General features: G+C 60.6%; 2 protein-coding genes across 6 annotated transcripts; one reads left to right on the forward strand and one right to left on the reverse strand.

Moving 5' to 3' along the window:
- Positions 1-3,831: 3,831 nt before the first annotated feature.
- On the reverse strand, positions 3,832-8,205 carry GTPBP3 (GTP binding protein 3, mitochondrial). Of its 5 annotated transcripts, none has more exons than XM_082709718.1 (9): positions 7,409-8,205; positions 6,640-6,893; positions 6,462-6,523; positions 6,145-6,347; positions 5,890-5,962; positions 5,662-5,805; positions 5,349-5,514; positions 4,746-5,024; positions 3,832-4,540 (listed from the first exon to the last, which is right to left on the reverse strand). In XM_082709718.1, the coding sequence occupies exons 1-9, from the start codon at positions 7,625-7,627 to the stop codon at positions 4,315-4,317; spliced, it is 1,626 nt and encodes a 541-aa protein (XP_082565844.1). In that variant the 5' UTR covers positions 7,628-8,205; the 3' UTR covers positions 3,832-4,314. The 5 variants fall into 5 exon arrangements, with proteins under 5 accessions (XP_082565844.1, XP_082565845.1, XP_082565843.1 ...); XM_082709719.1 differs by having other exon boundaries at positions 5,689-5,805; positions 6,145-6,343; positions 6,437-6,523; XM_082709717.1 differs by having other exon boundaries at positions 6,145-6,343; positions 6,437-6,523.
- Positions 8,206-9,090: 885 nt separating this feature from the next.
- ANO8 (anoctamin 8) lies at positions 9,091-19,280 on the forward strand. The gene is made up of 18 exons (XM_082708405.1): positions 9,091-9,453; positions 10,230-10,340; positions 10,469-10,601; positions 10,781-10,919; positions 11,023-11,119; positions 11,998-12,114; positions 12,196-12,323; positions 12,418-12,579; positions 12,886-13,038; positions 13,142-13,268; positions 13,388-13,443; positions 13,551-13,625; positions 14,436-15,239; positions 15,492-15,683; positions 15,826-15,957; positions 16,039-16,149; positions 17,085-17,763; positions 18,612-19,280. Exons 1-18 carry the CDS (start codon positions 9,348-9,350, stop codon positions 18,968-18,970), a joined length of 3,681 nt encoding a protein of 1,226 aa, XP_082564531.1. The 5' UTR covers positions 9,091-9,347; the 3' UTR covers positions 18,971-19,280.
- Positions 19,281-21,270: the final 1,990 nt, after the last annotated feature.

Below are 21,270 nucleotides of genomic sequence, written 5' to 3' on the forward strand. Positions count from 1 at the left end.
TTTCCTACTGGACTGGTAGAAACACAAATCTCATCGTAACCCTTCTGGAAATTAGTTTGGTGATATTTCATTAAAGTAAAAGTGCACAAATCCTTCAACTCAGCAACCCCATTTCTGGGATTTTATTCCTGAGAAGTAAGAACTCCAAGAAATAAAGCAAATACCCATCAGTAGAAAAGCGGCCTAAAAATTATTATCTAGAATCTCAGCTTGTCATTTGCTGTCTCCACCCCAACCCCCCACCTTCCCCACAGCCCCAGCCTTGATTCCCTCCCAGCCCATCCCCCGGGACCCTAGACAGGGAGGGGATGACTCACAAGGAGCCAGGGCTGGCAACGCCACGCTTAAAGCAGCCTAGTCAGGAGGGACAAAGGAGCGATATTTCCTGGATACGGAAACTCGGGTGAGAGACGCCTGCTGCAGGAAACACTCGGCTGGGGCCCCGCCAAGCCAGGGCAAGGGGGTCAGCCAGGCCAGGCCGCCCAGACGGGCCAGTCTGCAGGCCCCAAGGAAGCAAGGACATCCCTGACCCTCAGCCTACTGGCTGGGCAACTGGAGATTTGGAAAGCAGGATGACACCGGCCCGTCCCAGCAACCACAGGATGTCTGAGTTTTGGGTTCAGGAGACAGACCTCTCTGAATCCAAATCTTGACTCAGTTGGTTTCAGTCTCCATTTTCTCATCCGAGAAATAATCATTCTGAACTTTCTGGACTCGTGGGCACAGGTCTGACTTTTGGTTGGTCTCTTCCTTTCAGAGTGTCCTAGGATATCATCCCTCCAGCTAGCTCCCATGACCAACCCTGCTGGTCCAGAGAGACCTTTCCATCATGGGATCTGACCATGTCCCTCTCTGGTTCACATACCCGCTGTGGCTCCCCATTACCCTGGAAACAAAGTCCAGTTCCTCAGCTCTCTTGTGTCCCCCCGCTGCCACCCCCCACCCTGCTGCCCTCACCTCCAGCGCAGCTCTTGTGTCCAGCTGTCTTGGACCTTTAAATCTCTGGCTAAAAACTCTCCTTAATGTGTGCTTTCAGACTAGAATGGCTTTTTCTTCTTCCTCCAAGGCCCGCCCCCAGAGATCCCTCCTCCAGGCAGCCCTCTTGATTGCCCCAGGTACTGTCCTTGCTCCCGCAGGGGGCATCCCCATCTCCATCCCTGACCGTGTATCTCTGACTCCCCCAGGTTGCTGGCTCCCCTGGGGGCAAGCAGGGATCTGTCAGGGAGCAATTTACAGACCACCTCCCTGACCTTGTGGCCCAGCCACCGGGTGAGGTTCTGGCTCTTTAGGGATTTCCTGTGACCTCTATAAATAATCCCCATGGCTGCTTCCCACAAACCACCTCACCCTTCTTGGAAAAAAGGGAACGTAGCCAAGGACCTCAGTCCAGCTGTGGGCCAGGGCCTGGGGGAGGCGGTTGGGGCCCAGGCATCCTACCCCAAGAGCGTCTCTCTCCCTACCCAGACGCTGCTCACCCCTCCCCAAAGCCCTCTGGATCCTCCTGATGTGGAGAACAACTGGACAGCCAGCCCTACTAAACCTATGGAATTGTGTCTCTCCTCTGGGCCTGTTTGTATTCCTGAAAAATAGATATAATAACAATGTTCATGGGCTCAGCTCACCGAGTGACCCTTTCCCTCCAGGAGCCCTCCGTGCTGCATCAGCCCCAGCTGCTGAACAAGCAAACAGATCGGTAGTGATTTGTTGCAATGAGGTCCTTGAAGACGCAGGCTCAGGAGCACCCCCCCTTTGGTTGGAGGGGTGGTATTCTAGATGCCTCCTGAATATTCTCTTCATACCTTTTGTTGGCCCTGGATACCTCCCAGCCTCTGCTCACAGGTGCCCTAAAACCCGAGAGCTTGTATCTTTGATCATTAGAGAGGTAGGACTCTTTTTCTGATTCTGGAAGGGATTCTGACTCTATTTAAGATTGTTTCTGGGGGTGCCTGGGTGGCTCAGTCCGTTGAACATCTGCCTTTGGCTTGGGTCATGATCTTGCGCTCTTGGGATCAAGACCCTTAGAGGCAGGCTCCCTTCTTGGCAGAGGACCTGCTTCTCTCTCTCTCTACCTCTGCCTGTGCTCTCTCTCTTTCTCGGTCAAATAAGTAAAATCTTAAAAAAAAAAAAAAAAAAAAAGACTGCTTTGCCTGTGGCAAGGGACGTTAACCATTCACCAGCTGCCGGGTGGGTGTGGAAGCCTGGATTCCAGGGTCCACAGGGGGCGGAGCTTTGATGGAAGCTGCCGGGACCTTCGTTCGTTAGAGGAGGGCGCCCTCTGCTGGTTGGTCACCAGCATATCAGGCGCCCGTGAGTCAGAATCCAAGGCTTCAACACTAATTCAAAGAGACACATGCACTCCTGCGTTCACAGCAGTATGCTGTACAATAGCCAAATCATGGAAGCAGCCCAAGTGTCCGCCAACAGATGAACGAAGAAGATGTGGCGTGTATATATACGCAATGGAATATTATTCGACCGTGAAAAAGAATGAAACCTTGCCATTTGCAACGACATGGATGGAGCTAGAGTGTATAAGGCTAAGTGAAATAAGTCAGAGAAAGACCAATACCGCATGATTTCAGTCATATGTGGAATTTAAGAAACAAAACAAACGAGCAAAGGAAAAAAGAAAGAGAGAAATCAAGAAACAGGCTTTTTTTTTTTTTTTTTTTTTTTTTTTTAGATTTTGTCAGAGAGAGAGAGAGCAAGCAAGGGGAGCAGAAGGCAGAGGGAGAAGCAGACCCCCTGCTGAGCTAGAAGCCCAATGCAGGATTCGATCCCAGGACCCCGGGATCATGACCTGAGCGGAAGGTAGCTGCTTAACCAACTGAGGCACCCAGGCGTCCCCAAGAAACAGACTTAACTACAGAAAACAAAGGGCTGGTTACTGGAGGGGAGGTGGGTAGGGGGAGGGGTGAAATATGTGATGGGGATTAAAGGGTGCACTTGTCATGATGAGCGCTGAGTAATGTATGGAAATGTTGAAGCACTATATTGTACACCTGAAACTAACATAACATTGTATGTTAACTATACTGGAATTGACATAAAAAAACTGAATAAAAGAAAGCATCCAAAAAAAAAAAAAAAAGAATCAAAGTCCTATTAATCAAGATCTTCCCTCTCTTCCTCCACCCATCTCCCTCTTCTCTTCCCTGCACTCACTGCTTCACCCCTACAGGCCACGGGCCACCTCGATATTCCTTGAATACATCATGATGTTCCCACCTCAGGACCTTTGCACATGCAGTGCCCTCTGCCTGGGATATTTTCACCAACCTCCTCCATTTGGCTTTCTTCTCACCATTCGGCTCTCAGTACCAATGTCACCTCTGCAAGGCACCCTGCCCTCACATCCCTGAGCAGGCAGGTCTCCTCTTCATCATAAGCTCACACAACAGCCATTAGACCTCACCATCAGGAACTAGGTCTCTAACGCGGGCAGGGGCAGCACTTGTGATGATTGGTCCCCTCTGAGTCCCCAGCATCCTGCACTTGGCCTGTTGCATAGAAGGCCTACGGCAAACTCAGAATGGAAGTCTGAACAAACCCATGTGCAAATCCCAAAGCTGGGGTTGTCCGGCAACTAAATAATTCTCTGAGCCTTAGTTTCCTCATCTGTAAAACTGTAACAAGATACTTACTGAATTGTGCTGTTATGAAAACTCAATAAAATGATGTGTGTGATTCTAGCACATAGCAGGTGCTTGGTAGGTACTGAAAGAAGGACTGCGTAAGCTTGGAGGCCACAGGCGCCCAGGATCTTGCAAGTCTCTTTTCAAACATAAGAGGCAAAGCTTCCAGATGAATACCAAAAAAGGGAACGACAACTTGCAGAGCAATAAACACACACTTTATGGACAAAATACAAGACAAAACATATTTCACAGGTGTATCCACAAATAAACAAAAGAGCAGAGAGAATTCTGAACCAACACAAACTGTGACCCCCAGGGACGGGGGGAGGGGGATTTCCATGTTTAAGCATTTCTGAATCACCTGAATTTTTTTATATTCCTTTAATATTTGCAAAGTAAATTAAAAAACGCAAAACAAAGATCCCTGAGGCCCTCCCATTCCATCCCAACCGTCCACTCCTACTCCCCCAGCACAGGAAGCCAAAGGGACCTCCTTTGATCTCCACTCCAGGGCTGGAACCCCCTAGCACGGCTGGCCGTAGCTTAGTCACTGACAGCAACAAGGAGCTCACCACCTCTCAAGGCAGCACTTTGGTTCATGGTTCTGGGGTCAAGATTTCTCCTGGAGATGAGATTCTCCCTTGGCCTAAGCTATTCCCACATGCCTCAGGGCTTCTCACTTGCCCACGCAGAAGTCCCGAAAGATGATGTCCAAGACCTCCTCGGTGCTGCCTCCGCCGGTGATGCGGCCCAGGTGACCCCGGGCAAGTCGCAGTGCCTCAGCAGCCAGGGCTAGATCTTTTGTCTGCCTGTAGTGGCCGAGGGCATCCAGGCAGCCCTGGAGATGATGTTGGTGCCTTGCACGCGTCAGAAGCGGTGGGCCTGTGGACGGGTCCCCACACCTGGAAGGGGAAAAGGATGCGGTCTTTCTCAACTTTCTCAACTACCATTGAAGGGGGAATCATCAATTGCATTTTGTAGATCCAGAAAACGAGCCTTGGGGGGCGGGTAGGCAGCCCAAGCCAGTGGCTCAGCCCTGACTTGAACTTGGGTTGAGGCAGGCTGAGGGACAGGGACGGGCAAAGGCGGGGCGGGGGAGCCGCTCACACTTCAGCCAGCTCCTTCCTCAGTGCCTCCAGGAGATCATCCAAGCCCTCTCCGGTCAAGCAAGACAGCAGCAGGTGCGGGGGCAGGTTGGGACTGGGGTCTGGGCCCCCTGGAGGCAGTAAGTCCGACTTGTTCAGCACCAACAGGAGGCGCTGGCTGCTCTCATTGGGGCTCCCAGCGCCTGCGGGGGCGACAACGGTATCCAGGAAGTTGCGGCTGGAAGGAGAGGCGAGGTCAGAAGCATCCAGCACCGCCAGAATGAGGTCAGCCTGCTCCAGCCTGGGGGAACAGAGAGAACCAACCGAGTGACCCCGGAGTCGAGCAAAGGCATGGGGGTTGGGGGTGACCAGAGGGGCGGGGCTTGGCACGTGGGAGGGGATGGGGCAAGATGGGTGGGGCTTGGCACATGGAGGCGGGGCAAACCAAGAGGGGAGGGGCAGGAACAGGGGCTGAATTTAAACCTCGGCTCTCCCCCCACATCAGAGCCCCCACTCAAGCGGCCTCAGCAGGCTTTCCTGATTCAGGAGGGACACAAAATAATTGCAGCAAGGCGACATGGAAGTGGAAGGGCCGTTTCCCCATCCCACCACCCTATTAGCCTACCTCTCCCGGGCGCGCCGCACGCCCTCCTGCTCCACCGGCCCCACGCCCTCACGCAACCCCGCCGTGTCGCTCAGCAGCGCAGGGAATCCGGCCAGGTCCACGGGGATCTCCAGCACGTCGCGGGTGGTCCCCGGCTCCGGGGATACTATGGACACAGGCTTCCGGCCTGGGACGGGATTGGGGGTGGATATTATCACGAAGAGAGCGGGGTGGAAACCATGGAGCCTCCCAGTTGAGCTAAGTTTTCATCCTCCTCACTCCTCCCGGCCCCGCCCCCGACACTAGGCCCCGCCTCCGCCCGCCTCCCACGCACTGAGTAGGTTCACCAGGCTGCTCTTGCCAGCATTGGGGGGTCCTGCGACCACTACGTGCGCTCCTGAGCGAAGCCTTTGCCCGCGCCTGGCATCTCGAAGATGTGCTCTCAGTGCCAGCTCCAGCTCCCGCACTTGGCTGTCAGCTGTGGATGGAAGAAAGGGTGGGGAAGGAGTGGGGCCTCCGAGGGCTATGATGCCAGGTGTCCCCAACCCCTAGGAGGACCCACCTCGCTCCAGGACGCCCTCCTCCAGATTGTCATCCTCACCAAAGTCGATATAGGCCTCCACATGAGCCAGAGCCTGGGGGGTGGGGGGAGGCGGGTGGAGGTGGTGATGGGGTAACCCAGGAACCCACCCCCCCTGGGCCCAGGTCGAACCTGACCCAAGGGACCAGACTGGAGGCGCATGCATAGGAAACTCCTATGCACCGAACGGGTAGGTAAGGTCTCTGAGGCAGGGAATGGGCGAAGAGGGGGGCTTGCCTTAGTGAGAGTCTTGGCCCAGCCATGGCAGAGGTGGCCCAGTTCCCCATCCAGCTGCCTCAGTGCCTGCCGCCGCTGCGCCTCGGTTTCTGCGTGAATTAGATCTGCCAGCCCCTCCACCTCGGTCAGGCTCAGCTTCCCGTGAGCGAATGCCCGCCTGGTGAACTCACCAGCCTCAGCCGGCCGCAGCCCTGGCACACTGCCTGCGGGAAGGTACTGGGTCCTGAGCTCCCTGGCCCCCATCCAGGTCCACTGACAGAGCCAGACTTCGAACCCAAGGCTACAGACTCACCCAGGGCCTGCAGGACGCCACTCACCACCGCTGGGCCTCCATGCACGTGGAATTCCGCGCAGTCCTCCCCTGTGAAACTTTGGGGACCTAGTGTGGCGAGATGGGAGTCGAGGAGAGTACGGCTAGGCAAAACGCCTGGGGGGTGGGGGAGAGGAAACTGGGTCATGAGAGCTACAGTAGGTTCGGGATCTGGAACCCCTCACCTGGGAACCAGAGCACCAGCGCGCGGTCCAACGGCTCCCCGGAACGGGGGTGGCTGAGCAGGCGCAGGCAAGCGCTGCGAGCTGGGGGCAAGTCCCGGGGCGCCGTGAGGCTCCGGAGGGCGTGGCCGCTGGCGGGACCGCTGGTTCGGATCACCGCGATGCCGCAGCGGCCTTGGCCGGAGCTCAGCGCGAAGATAGTGGCCCCGGAACCAGGGGCCGGGGCGCCGCTGCCCTGGCGCGTGCACGATCTGGGACTGGAGAGGGGAAGAATCAGTGCCTGTGGGAGGCTCTGTTGCCGAGGGGCACGTGGATAGGGCGCTCGATGTTCGGAAGATGGCCCCGGTGGAGGTTCTTAGCTGGGGGATGGGCAGATTGGAGCGTCTGAAGCCAGACGGTGACCCGATTGAGATCTCCGGGAACAGAAGTTGACCCAGATGTGGGTCTGCGACAGGGGGATGGATATGTTGTGAGGGTGAGGGCGCTGATGTCGAAGTGTGATCCGAATGGGTACTCTGAGGCCAACAGATGACCCAGATGTGGGCTCTGCGGCAGAGGAATGAACGGATTGGGGCTTGGGAAAATGCGAAAGGTGGCTCTGCCCCCAGGGAACTGGGACCCGGATCCCAGGGAGAGGATCTGAAGCCTAAGCAGCACCCCACGCTGTCACACCCGTTTCCCGTATCGCCCCACCTGCGAGGCCCACGTGCGGCCCAGGCTACTAGGGTCCACAACCCCCGCCACATGGATTCACAACCAGCGACCCGCCTACCCGCTCTGCCTGGGTGGCTTCTAGTCCTGACAGGAGGCTCCACCCACTCCGCGGCGAGACTGGTAGAATGCTTAACGACTCTCGATTATCATTGGGCTCCTTAGGAGGCGTACGGCCCACCCTCTGAAGATCTTCGTTTCTATTGGCCAGTGGCAGGGAAAGAGGCGGGGAAAGGGCTGGACGCGGGGGTGCAGCGAAATGGCGTTCCCCCGGCAACATTAGACCGAATTTTTAGGATCCTAGAACCGCAGGTATCCCAGACACCGGAAATGAGGGGTGGGAGGAAGAACCGGGCTTGGTCCAGGGCCGTGGGAATTACACCGAGTTGAGGGTTCCAGCCCGGTATTTTCCATCTGGCCACTTCGTAGCTTTAGGCGAAGCAAGAGCATCTCAGGAGCGAAGGATGAGTTCCGGGATACCCACGCCCTGGCCCTAGTAAAATCTTGTTCAAATTTCTGGGAAGATTCCTACCTGTGTTCCCAGAACTCTCCCTGTTTCTCGGCCCTCCCCCAGCTTTCCCTCCCGCCGTTCCCTCCCCCCCGGATACTCTTCTTCATTTGACAAACTCATCCTCAGGACCTAGCTCCAAGGTCCCCTCCGACAGGACACCTTTCTGGAATCCCCAGCACAGCCCTCTCTGCCCTCTGGCCTTTCCTGGCCCCGGCCTGCTCCTGCAGAGCTGAGTGTCCGGTCTCTCTCTGGCTCCCCGAAAGCCAGAAAGGGGAGTCTCAGGGATTTCTTTCAGGTTAACCCAGGACAGCGCAGAATAGCGGAATAAAGCGCTGATGGTGGAATTCCAGACACTGGCTGGGCGGGGTCTCCGCGGGCGCTTTCGCACGGACAATTCTCTGGTTCTTGGACAGAGCGGGCGGGCGACGCACTTGCGCTTGGGGAAGAATCTGTCGGACCCGCTGGAGTTCTAATCCCTGCCTCGACCCGCTCAACTTTTTCATTTGTCAGAGAGTGACAGACGCGGAAACTCACCTTCTCCGAATTGTTCCATCTGTCATAAGTATACATCAGGTGCCTACTGTGTGCGCTAAGAACCAGAAGGGGCCCCTGGCCTCCCTGGGCTCTCAGTCTAACAGAAAAGGCTACTCGAGACGGTCAGGGGTCTGGGTGCAGATAAAATACAGAACGCCCAGTTAAATGTGAATTTCGGATACACAGTAAATAAGGTTTTGGTGTAACTATGCCCCATGTAATACTTGGGACATCCTAAAAGTGTATTCGTTTGTCTGAAATTCATTCATACAGTGGGAGGGCTGTACTTTTATTTGCTAAACTTGGAAGCCCTATGGGGTTCTCTCTGAGGAGGTTACATCCTGAGGGGAGCAGGGGTTAACTGGACGGAGAGGGCGTGAGGAGTGCACATGCTAAGGCCCTGAGGCAGGACGTGCTTTATTTATTAATTTGTATTCTAGCTGTGAAGTTATTGCTACCTGGAATCTCCCCCAACCAGGCCCGCCCCCTCCCACGTCCTGCCCTAGTCAAATCACGCCCAACGCAAGATTCCAAGCCGCGCCTTTGTAGATGGAGAAAACTAAGGCTGGAAGGCGGAGAATCCAGTCCCAGGACGGGCGGGGACGAGACCCAGAATTGAACGCGGGCGGGGACACATCCTTGGTGACTGCATCTTCGATGCGGGCGGAGACGAGCAGCAGAAAGCGAAGTGGGCGGGCGAGAACGGAATCTAGAAAACAACACGGGCGGAGTCGAGAACCCAAGAGCGACGTGCGCGGGGACGAGAAGGAGAATCGAGGTTCCGCGCGGGCGGAGACGAGAAGCAGCGCTCGGGCACGCGGGGACGGCGGCCGGCGCGGGCGGGCGCGGCCTTTGTCTCCACCTCCAGCTGGCTCCGCGGCTGCACCGGCCGGATGAGCCCGCGGCCCCCAGGCGCTCGGGCCGCCCGTAGCCCCTGACCTGGCCTGCGCTCGCCATGGCCGAAGCCACCTCCAGCGCCGGGGGCACGTCCCTGGAGGGCGAGCGTGGCAAGAGGCCCCCGCCTGAGGGCGAGCCTGCAGCCCCGGCGTCTGGAGTTCTGGGTATGTGTGCGGCGGCTGGATCTGACAGGGTTGCAGGTGCCTGTGGTGCGCGCGGCGGCTGGACGCGGAGTGGGATTGGGCTCAGCCGTCCCGGGCCTGGAGTCCAGTTGAGGGGCCGGCTTCTCCCGGCACTGCGGCTGCGGCGGGGCCAGCGCGGCTGGGACGGTACAGGGGGCGGGGGTCCCAGCGCAGAGACTTGGACACGCCCCTCGGAGAGCCCCGGCTCGGGGCTGAGCTCAGACACCCCTTTGGGTTACCGGATCGCAGCCCGGCAGGGATGCGCGTGAGAGAGCCTCTCCACAGAGGATACGGAATCATACGGTCCCGGGTTCGAATCCCAGCTCGCCTGTGTGACCTTGGGTGCGTGACTTAAACGCCCTGGTTCTCAGTTTCCTCACCTGTGAAATGGGGGTAAGAACCGCGCCCAGCTATGAGGACGCGCTGACATGATGTGAAGCGCTCGCTCGGGGCTGCTAGTGAGCGCCCCATCGATTGTGGGTTTGGAGGCGGAGCTGGGCCTCAAGAATGAGTAAGATTTGTAAGGGAGGACCTGGGGGAAGGGCATTCCTGGAGGAGGGCCTGGCTGGTGCAAGGACGTGGAGGGAAGGAAACAAGCTGAGGCCAAACCTTGCAGGTCCCTAGATACCAGACTCAGTGCAGAGGAAACGTGGCGAGTGTGCGTGCGAGCAGGGGTTAGGACTGGAGGGACTACACTAGGGGCTGGGGTCTTGGTCTGGGAGCGGCCTGACCTGGGCCCTGCCCTGCCTGCCCCCTAGATAAGCTTTTTGGGAAGCGGCTCCTGCAGGCTGGTCGCTACCTGGTATCTCACAAGGCGTGGATGAAGACAGTGCCTACGGAGAACTGCGACGTGCTGATGACCTTTCCAGGTACCTGTGCCCACCGCCTGCCCAGTGCCCAGATGGGCTCCCTTGAGCTGGGCTCCCCTGAGTAGGAGTCTGTAAGAGGCCTCGGACCTCTTGTGGCAAGGGCCATCAGTCCCTGTGCCCCTTGGCAGACACGACTGATGACCACACGCTGCTATGGCTGCTGAACCACATCCGCGTGGGCATCCCTGAGCTCATCGTGCAAGTCCGCCACCACCGCCACACGCGTGCCTATGCCTTCTTCGTCACCGCCACGTATGAGAGGCGAGTCTCTGTCCCTGGACTCTCGCTGACCCTGCTACCCAGCTCCCCGCCTTTCCAAGCGTCAACTGTGAGGTGTAGCGCCCTGCATTTGTCCCAGGTGGCCGCCGAGTACACCATCCCTAGCTCCAGGATGGTGAGCCAGGGTCTCCCCATGACCCACCTCCATGTCTTCCTGGCAGCCTACTTCGAGGAGCCGACGAGCTGGGTTTGCGCAAAGCGGTGAAGGCCGAGTTTGGCGGGGGCACCCGAGGCTTCTCTTGCGAGGAGGACTTCATCTACGAGAATGTGGAGAGTGAGCTGCGCTTCTTCACCTCCCAGGTGCGGCCAGTTCTGGCTCCCAGTCCGCACCCCTAGCGCTTGGGCTGCTGTTCCCTGTGCTCAAGCCCTGCCCTGTCCCCAAGCCCTGCTCTGTCCCCCGCAGGAACGCCAGAGTATCATCCGCTTTTGGCTGCAGAACCTACGCGCGAAGCAGGGTGAGGCACTGCACAATGTGCGCTTCCTGGAGGACCAGCCAATCAGTAAGCAGGCGGGACCAATCTCCAATTACACGTGGGGAGTTGGGTGGGGCTCTTAGAATACAGCCTATCAGTGCGAGAGGGTGGAGCCTAGAGACTACCGACGAAAAAAGCTAGTGAAGAATTGGGTGGGGCCTGGAGACATCAATCAATGTGGTGAGGGGGGTGTGGCCTTAGCCTAGGGGTGAGGCTTACTCCCCGGAAGCCCTTCCGAGAGAAACCATTGTCTGGGGCTGGGATTAGGTAGGGGCAGGACCATGGACAGCACTCCATGCCCTGTGTGGCGAGGCCCTGGGCCTCAGTTTCCTCTGCAAGAGACCAGCTGCTTCAAGTTCACCTTTTGATGCCAGCTTTGCACCATCCCTCAGAGCTTCAGAGCAGTGAACTGAGGCCAAATGGCTTTATTTAAAAATGAGGTTCCTGGGGTGCCTGGGCGGCTTAGTGGGTTAAGCCTCTGCCTCCGGCTCAGGTCATGATCTCAGGGTCCTGGGATCCAGCCCCGCATCCGGCTCTCTGCTCAGCAGAGGCCTGCTTCCCCCCCCCCCCCCTCTCTCTGCCTGCCTCTCTGCCTACTTGTGATCTCTCTCTGTCAAATAAATAAATAAAATCTTAAAAAAAAAAAAAAGGTTCCACACTGGGACCCCACCCTCCCAGGTGGATTCCTGCACCCCCTCCTGCCTGCCTCTGCACCTCCGAAGTTCTGAAGAAGAACCAGATATCCTGCCCACTTAGAATTCCTCCCTGGGAAGAGCCTCTGAAGATTGAAAAGCAGGGAAAAACTGTGACTTGGGTTTCGGCTGGAGCGGGGGCTGAGTGTGGGGAACTGGCCAGGCCAGGCCCAGGCAGAAGGGTGGGGCTCAACTGCTCTTGTCCCCCAACAGTCCCTGAGCTGGCGGCCCGTGGGATCATCCAGCAGGTGTTCCCGGTCCATGAGCAGCGTATCCTGAACCGCCTCATGAAGTCATGGGTGCAAGCTGTGTGTGAAAACCAGCCTCTAGGTGCGGCCCCAGGTCGGGGGTGTGTGGGAGTCTCAGGAAGTGGGCAGGGCTGACCGGGACCCCGCCATGTGCTCCTGGCAGATGAGATCTGTGACTACTTTGGAGTGAAGATTGCCATGTACTTTGCCTGGCTGGGCTTCTACACATCAGCGATGGTATACCCAGCCGTCTTTGGCTCCGTCCTGTACACATTTACGGAGGCTGACCAGGTGCTGGGGGTGGGCTGGGCTGGGGCCGGAGTGCCTAAGACACCCTCCTCCCTGGGCCAACCCGGCCAACAGCTCAGCCTTCCACCATCCCCAGACAAGCCGGGATGTATCGTGTGTGGTTTTTGCCCTCTTCAACGTGGTCTGGTCAACCCTGTTCTTGGAGGAATGGAAACGGAGGGGGGCAGAGCTGGCCTACAAGTGGGGGACGCTGGACTCACCTGGGGAAGCTGTGGAGGAACCACGACCTCAGTTCAGGGTCAGTTCGGGTGTGTGAGTCCAAGGACTCCAAGAATGAGAGGGGGAGGCAGGGGGTGGGGGGCATTGCAGGGGCAAAGACAAGGTGTAAAATAGGGCTGCAGCAGGGGGTGGGGGGCTCTGCATGCCCCAGAGAAGAGGTGTGGGAAACTGCATTTGAGGGACTGGGGAAGGTGGACTGTGGGGGGCACCCCAAAAGCAGAGGCATGGTGGAGGGAAACAGAACTCAGGGGCCTTGGGAAGGCTGTGTGGGGACAGGGGCAGCCCCTCTGTCCTCACACTGTGCCCCACCCCCACCCTCTGCCAGGGTGTCCGGCGCATTAGCCCCGTGACAAGGGCTGAGGAGTTCTACTACCCGCCCTGGAAGCGGCTGCTCTTCCAGCTGCTCGTGAGCCTCCCCTTGTGCCTCACCTGCCTGGCCTGCGTGTTCCTGCTCATGCTCGGCTGCTTCCAGCTGCAGGTGACCTCCGGTCCCCTTGGCCCTGATCTGGTCGCTGCTGGCCCAGGACCACTCCGGGCTGCGCCCAGATGCTAGGGTGACCGGTGAAACCCTGTCCCTACAGGAGCTGGTGCTGAGTGTGAAAGGGCTGCCCCGTCTTGCCCGCTTCCTGCCCAAGGTTGTGCTGGCCCTGCTGGTCAGCGCCAGTGCTGAAGGCTATAAGAAGCTTGCCATCTGGCTCAACGACATGGGTATGCCCTGCAAGGGGAGGGCCTGCCGCTCTGGGGAGGAAGGTCCCTACTGCCCTTCAGTGCCCCCGCTGCCTTCAGGGGGCCTGGGCTGCCTCCTCACTCACCCCCTCGGCCCCCAGAGAATTACCGGCTGGAGAGCGCCTATGAGAAGCACCTCATTATCAAAGTCGTCCTGGTGAGTGGCAGCCAGCAGGCAGGCAGCGAGGGCTCTGCGTGGGGTATAGGAGGGGCTCCTGGGTTCGGGGGTGGCAGAGGGACTGCCCTCCTGCTTCCTTCCCACAGTTCCAATTTGTCAACTCCTACCTGAGCCTCTTCTACATCGGCTTCTACCTCAAGGACATGGAGCGCTTGAAAGAGGTGAGACCCCAGCCCAAGGCAGTGCCCCCCACCACAGTGGCGGCCAAGGGGGGCCGGATTTGTCCACCCAAGGGGTCCACGGGCTCTCCAGCCCCTCCCCCCCCTCCTCCATCCTTCTCTCTCTGTCCGTTCGTCCATGTGTCCTCTCTCTGCCTGTTGTCCCCCATCTGTCTGTCCACCTGTCCGTCGGTCCCTCCACAGCTCCTGCTCATCCTGTCCCTGTCCCAGAGCCTCGAGCGGCAGCTTCGGGCGGTGCTGGTCCCGCTCGCGGCCCTGCGGTTCCGCCTGCTCCTCCTCTCCCTCCGGGGCCTCCTGCTCGTGGCCCGGGCCAAAGTATGGGCAGATGGCGAGCCCATGGGGCCTCGCCAGGGCGGGCAGTGTGGCTGTGCTTGGGGCCTTGCGCTGCCTGAGCCAAGGGTGCATGTTCCAAGGGGTGGGCTCTGCTGATGGGGTGCGGATGGCAGGGGTCCCTCGAGGCCCTGGGCCCCAGCTGAGCTCCTGGGCAGTGCTCCAAGCAGGGGGACCCTGATCCCCAGCAGGGTGGAAACGTGCATTGCAACCCCAGGAGCTTGGCTTGGAGCACTGCGGCCTGCCAGGCTCCAGTTGGTGGGAGAGGCTGCAGAGGTTGCTGCTGGGGCCACCATGTTCAGGGACCCCATTAAATGGGGTGGAGGCAGCAGTTGGGTTCGGGGCATGTGTCTGGCAACTTGCTCCTGGAGGGCAGCTCCCTAGTCCCCGCAGCCTGCCCCCGGTACCCCGGGCCCTGCCTGCACCCCACGTGGCCTCTCTCCTCCCCCTTCCTGCCCCCAGATGCTGGCCACTCTGCTGATCACCCGCCAGTTCCTCCAGAACGTGCGCGAGGTCCTGCAGCCGCACCTGTACCGGCGGCTGGGCCGCGGCGAGCTTGGCCTGCAGGCAGCCTGGGAGCTGGCCCGTGCCCTGCTCGGCCTGCTGAGCCTCCAGCGCCCCGCACCCCGTCGCCTTGAACCCCAGGCTGAAGAGGGGGGTGGCGGTGGTGGCGGCGGGGGCCGTAGGTGTCTCAGTGGGGGCTGCGGGGCCCCCGAGGAGGAGGAGGAGGCACCAGTGGAGCGGAGGCCCGCAGGGGAAGGGGGGGAGGTGGGGGATGGGTCTCGGGGTGGCAAGGAGGACGAGGACGAGGAGGAGGAGGAAGAGGAGGATGAGGAAGATGACGAGGAGGAGGGCGAGGAGAGCAGCCTCCTGGACTGCGGGCTCCGGCTGAAGAAGGTCAGCTTTGCTGAACGAGGGGCCGGGCGGCGGCGGCCTGGCCCCGAGGCCATCCTGGAGGAGGGGAGCCCCACCATGGTGGAGAAGGGGCTGGAGCCGGGAGTATTCACGCTGGCCGAAGAAGACGATGAGGCTGAAGGGGCTCCCAGCAGTCCTGAGCGGGAGCCCCCGGCCGTCCTGCTCCGCCGGGCTGGGGGCGAGGGCCGTGACCAGGGGCCAGATGGGGGCCCAGACCCAGAGACTGGCTCGGGTGACTCAGGCAGGAGGCAGCGGCGGCAGAATCGGTCGTCTTGGATTGACCCACCTGAGGAGGAGCACTCACCCCAGCTCACCCAGGCCGAGCTTGAGAGCTGTATGAAGAAGTACGAGGTGAGGAGGGTGCATGGGAGGCCCAAGGCCAGGCCTGTGGCGGGGCAGGGCACGTGGTCTGAGGGGTGACCTAGGGGGCGTGATAAAATGGGCCCTCGATGTGGTTGGGAACTTGCCGGATGGGGAGCTCTGGGTCCCTTCAGGAGAATTGGAGGGCGGGAGGCAGGCTTGAGAGAAGAAGGTAGTGGGAGGTAGGGGGCATCTGGGTCTGAGGGAGGGGGACCAAGGCCACACCCAGGCGCCCGCCTGCAGGACACCTTCCAGGACTACCAGGAGATGTTCGTGCAGTTCGGCTACGTTGTCCTCTTCTCATCGGCCTTCCCCCTGGCTGCTCTGTGCGCCCTGGTCAACAACCTCATCGAGATCCGGAGTGACGCCCTCAAGCTGTGCACGGGGCTGCAGCGGCCCTTCGGGCAGCGGGTGGAGAGCATCGGCCAGTGGCAGGTGTGCGGAGTGCCAGAGCCCAGGCCCCGAGGGAGTCCGGGGGTGGGGGGGCGCTGGGGAGAAGCGGGAGGCCCAGGCAGGGTGGCAGGACCACACCTGAGCCCCGCCCCCTGCCCCGCCCCACTCCTATGTGCCCCTGCAGAAGGTGATGGAGGCCATGGGCGTCCTGGCCATCGTGGTCAACTGCTACCTGATTGGCCAGTGTGGGCAGCTGCAGCGCCTCTTCCCCTGGCTCAGCCCGGAGGCGGCCATTGTGTCCGTGGTGGTGCTCGAGGTGGGGCTGGTGGCTGGGTGGAGGAGCTGGGGGGGCAGCAGGGCGTCCCCGAGCCTGCAGCCTCTCCCTTTGTCGCCTCAGCACTTTGCCCTGCTCCTCAAGTATCTCATCCACGTGGCCATCCCCGACATCCCAGGCTGGGTGGCCGAGGAGATGGCCAAGCTTGAGTACCAGCGCCGGGAGGCCTTCAAGGTACACGGGTGTGGGACGGGGCTGGGTTGCTGCCGGCTCGCAGCGGGGCTTCTCAGCCTTGCCGGGCTGGCCTTGCCAGGCTGGCCACCAGCCGCCAGCCACTGAGCTGAAGGGGAAAAGGGGCGGAGCCCCAGGGAATAATGAGCGTGCTGCCGGGGCCGCCCCGTCCCCGGGATCCCTGGTGGCATCCAGCACCGGGCTGGCACTTGTGAACCCTTAGTCATCGCCAGCTCGCCGTCAGTGCCCTGTTTGGGGCCAGGGACAAGGCTGATGCTTCCTAGAAGCCCAGCTTATGCCACATTCCCCAGAAAGCTGCAGAGTGGGCCAAGGAGCTCACCAGCGTCAGGCGGCGCTCTCCGTGGTCATGGAAACGTTCTGTGTCTGGGCTGTGGCTCCTTGCTCCGGGCGGGCGTTGGCCACTTGAGGTGGGGCTGGTACAACCGAGAGACGGAAGTCTTATTTTATTTCATTTTAATTACTTAAATTGGCATTGACAAAGCCACGTGTGGCTCCTGGACTGGCCAGGGCGGACTCTGGTATGCGTCAGTCATGACTCAATCTGTCACTGGTTCTCCAGAAAGTGGAGAACTGTTGAGGCCCACGATGTGTTTACATTCTCCCAGTTCTTAAAACTGTGCCCTCACACACGGCTGGGGACAGAGTTGGTGGCCGGTAATATCCCCATTCTCTTCTCGGTTCTCAGAAACCACTGACATGGATCCAGGAATGCAGTTGGTGCCTAATAAGTGGTTAGATGTCTCCATAATTTCTCGGAGAGCCCCCAGGTGGGCCCAGGGGTGCGGCTGGTGCCCAATATGTGTTTGGACCTTTCCCCACTCCTGCAGAGAGCACCCGCAGGGGCCTGGAACCTCAGCTGGCTCCGGCTCACACACCCTCTCTGCCCAATCCCCATAATGGCTCTACTCTGCCCGCAGAGACACGAACGCCAGGCCCAGCACCGCTACCAGCAGCAGCAGCGGCGGAGGAGGGAGGAGGAGGAGCGCCAGCGCCATGCAGAGCACCACGCCCGGCGAGAGCGCGATGCCGGCGGCCGGGAGGAGGCCCGGCCCGAAGGCTCTGGGCTGGACCCCGCTGCCCCTGAGAAGGCCTCCACCAAGGCCAAGGGCAGCGGGGCGGGTGGCCACGGGCAAGAGCGGCCCAAGCGCCCGGGGTCCTTGTTGGCACCCAACAACGTCATGAAGCTGAAGCAGATCATCCCGCTGCAGGGCAAGTTCCTGTCGTCTGGGGCGACATCCTCACTGGCCAGTGCAGGGGCCGGCCCTGCCGCCCGGCCACCCCCTGCCCAGTCACCCACGGGGAGTGACACCCGCCTGCCAGCCTTCCTCAGCTTCAAGTTCCTCAAGTCGCCTGAGACCCGGCGGGACCCAGAACGCAGCCACTCACCGCCCAAGGCCTTCCACGCTGGCAAGCTCTTCCCTTTCGGCGGGGCCCGGGCTGACACCGGGTCCAACGGGGCAGGTGGGCAGGCCCGGCTGGACGGGACCCCCAGCGGCAGCGGTGGCGGCGGTGGAGGCCGAGCCCAGCGGAGTGGGCCGGCAGACGAGGCTGCGGCTGAGGAGCCGGACGCCCCCCGGCCTGAAGAGGAAGGCTCAGGTCACAAGCTTTAACTCGGGGGTGGGGACTCTGGGCCGGGCTTTTCGGGAAGGGATGGGGTGGCCAGGCCTGGGGAGAGGGGCTGAAGGGGACAGAGGAGGCCCGGTCTCTGGTACCGGTTGGGAGCCTGGGTATGTGGTACGTGGAGCCTCTCAAGTCAAAGCTTGCTCAGTGTCTCCAGGTCCCCGACAGCCAAAGCCCTCTGGCCCCATGCCCCTCCCAGGGCACCCTGCCCACCGAGCTCTGGGGCCAGGAGAGGAGATGAAAGAGGCTTCTTCACCACCTGGCCCAGCCTCCTCTCCTGCCCCTATGAGACCCCCATACCCAGCTCACTCTGGGGGGGGACTGGACCCCCCCCCCAGGCCTCTATGCAAATTCTCACCCTGCAGCCCAGCTGTTCAAGGAGGCCTTTCTTGGAGGTGGGGGCTGGAGCTGCCCCTTTGGGGAGCTCGGGGTGCTCAGCCACAGGCTGCACCCATATCCGTGCTGAGCAGAGGTGCCAGCCTCACGCCCCCCATCCCCACCTTGCGGGTCCCCACCCCGGCCCCACCCAGCCCCAGGCTCCAGCAGCTCATCCCCCAGGGAGCCCAAGAGGTGGCAGCTGCAGTACCAGGGACGCAGGTCAGAAATCAGAGGGACTTCCTCAGACTGTCCTCTCCCCATGATGGGGAGGGGCCCAGTGCCCAGAGGCAGGGGATGCACCCGAAGACGCCCACCCCTTGTCACTGATCAGAAGCAATAAGGCCCTCGATGTGCCTGGAAGCCCGGGAGGGAGCGCGGGCAGGGTCTGAGCGGGGTCCGGCGGCGGGGGCGGCACCCCCCCGGAACGGCCCCTCTCGCCTCCGCAGGGACAGCGCTGGCCCCCGTGGGCGCCCCTGCCCTCCGCACCCGCCGCAGCCGGAGCCCCGCGCCACCGCCAACGCCGCTGCCTCGGCCCCCGACGCCGCCTGCAGGCTGCTGGCAGTGGGACGGGCCATGGGGCTGCGGGGGCGAGGGCGCCGCCCCCCGCCAGGCCCCCGCCCCCGTCGCAGCCGAATGTCCGCCCTGCGCCCTCGCCGGGCCCCCGCCCGCCCCGCAGCCCCTGCCGGGGGACGCCAGCTTCTACAGCCTCCCGCCCCCGCCGCCCACCTCTGATCCCTCCGAGCCCCCGGCGCCCTCGCCCAGCCCCAGTCCCCAGGCCGTGTGCTGGCCCAGCGGCTGGCATTAGCTCCACCCGCCCGCCCTGCCTTCCTGTTCTCATATGCAATATCAGTCCGTGGACCGGGGCGGCGGCCGCCACCCAGAAAACGCGCTTCGGCCCGACGGCCCCCACTATTGGCTGCTCTCCTGGGGCAGGGCTGGGGGCCGGGCCCCCCCATCTGCCGTTTTCCTTTCGACCCGGATGGGGAAAACGAAAGGAAACCCCAAAAAACCAACAGAAAACACACAGAATAGGCGATTATTTATTTGTTTTTAATTTATTTTGTCATATTTTTGTAAAACGGCAGAAATGCAATAAAAAGTATATTTCAACAGTGCCCGAGGACAGAGCAGTGGAAGGGGGATCAAGGGGGCCCAGTGACTTGTAGTTGGTGCTGGCTTTTGGGGGACCTAGCAGGCCTAGGGTGGGGGCCCCTCCCATCCTCTGACCCTTAGGGGCCTCCTCCTAAGAACTGGGTCTTGAGGCCACAGATGGAAAACTCCAGACCGCACCAACTCTGAGTCGGCCCAGATTTGGGGGCCAACTACAGGCCTGGGGCCCCTGGGAGGAGCCACAGAGCCTCAGGCCCTGGCGTCAGCCTCCTAGACAAAGGAAGAAATCTCCAAGTGTTGAAAAGATGCAGCAGTTTGGGTGCGGGGCCTGGGCCCTGAATTGGCCTTGGCCCTGCAGGGTGATTGAGGTGACCGTCCTCAATCGGCCTTTCTGGCACAACTGTCCCCCCCCACCCCGCCCAGGCTGCCATCTGAAGAATCACACGCGGTGGAAAAAACTTGGGGTATGAAAATCAGAAGGCACCTGGCACTGGAGTCTGGATGTTGAGGGGATGGCACTTTCAGGGGTGACACTGGGGAGTGGCTGGGATGCCCCACCGTGGGACCGCTATCAGACCCGAGTTGCTGGGATTCCGCTGGGACTCCTTGTTGTGTGGTCAGGAGTGGGACGCAACCCCTCCCCCACCCAAGCACATCCACAGCCAAAGGTTCAGAAGCTGATAGGCCCAGCCCCGTGGCTGCAGGAGCCCAGGGGAGCCAGTGCGAGGAAGGGGCACTTCGGAGGGCTATGAAAGAGAAACCAGGGTTCACTGGAGGCAGGAGAGCAGCCTGTGCAAAGGCACAGAGGTGTGGGAAGGCTGAGTTTGGTGTCTGAAGGAGCAGAGGAATAAGGGGGCAGGCCTAAAGGCAGGAGAGGTGGGCAGAGGCTGGCTCTCAGGAGACCTCAGTGGGCCCTGGCCATGGGACCCCTGCCTGAGCCATGGATGTCCCTGACAGATAAACTCAGTCCCTCAAGGGGAGACCAGGGCCAGAGAGACGAGGGCAGGGGTGCCACCTGCTCCCTGCTCCCACTATCCTGCGGCCTTTGAAGCTGACTGTACTGACTAATCATCAGCAACATCACATGCCTGCTGAGGGGCAGACCAGCCTCTGGGACTGAGGATTCCAAGGTGTCTGAGAGCCTCTGGGGACTCGGCCCACCACAGCACCATGAGGTCAGCGTGTATTTCGTGAGCATCTGCCTTGTGACCACAGGGACTCAAGACAGATGTTGCCACCCACAGCTGGGAGGAAAAGCCCCTTGGCCCCACAGCACAGTTAGGTGGTGAATGACAGAACTTTCCACCCTGGGCGGTGCTGAGTGGCCCAGGCCAGTGCAGTCTTGCTCAGGCAGGGAGCTCCACAGTGATAATCTGGGGTTGGCACCCTTTAAGGCCTGGTGTTCCTTCCAGCTCTATGGCCCAACTTCCCTAGATCCCCCAAAGCCACAGCACTCGGCTCCCAAACCAAGGTCCCCACTTGGGGCTGGCACGGGGGTGGGGAGCAGTGTTCCCCCTGACTCCAGGCCAGTGTCTGAAGGCGCAAACCTTCTGCCTGGAGCCTGAATGCCCCCTACGTCTCCAAACTCGGGCCCAAACCCAGACTAACTGACAGCCCACAAGTGGCTGTGTAACTCGCTGACCAACAGCCCCTGGGCCGGGTGTTCCTTGCAGCTCCACGTGCCTGTCTCTGAACCAGGGGCACTTGAGGCCGGGCCACCTGGGCTGTCTCCACGGGGGCTGGTGGGCATGCCACCCTGACCCAAGGCATCCAGGGCGTGGGGTTGACCACAGCTATGTCCTTGGCGACATGGACCATCTCTCAGGGGTGTCCTGGTCCTCCGGGACACCTTGACAGGTGAGGCATGGGGGTGGGTCCGGGCAGGTCTTGGCTCTGAGTGAGGTGGCCACAGCAAGCCCAGGAGAGAATCCAGTGGGTCGCAGGGCCCTGGCACGTGGGGGGCCCTTCTTGGCTCCTCTTGGTGATGACAAGACG

The sequence above is a fragment of the Mustela nivalis genome (genome assembly GCF_964662115.1).
Source record: "Mustela nivalis genome assembly, chromosome: 1".
Classification (NCBI taxonomy): Eukaryota; Metazoa; Chordata; class Mammalia; order Carnivora; family Mustelidae; genus Mustela; species Mustela nivalis.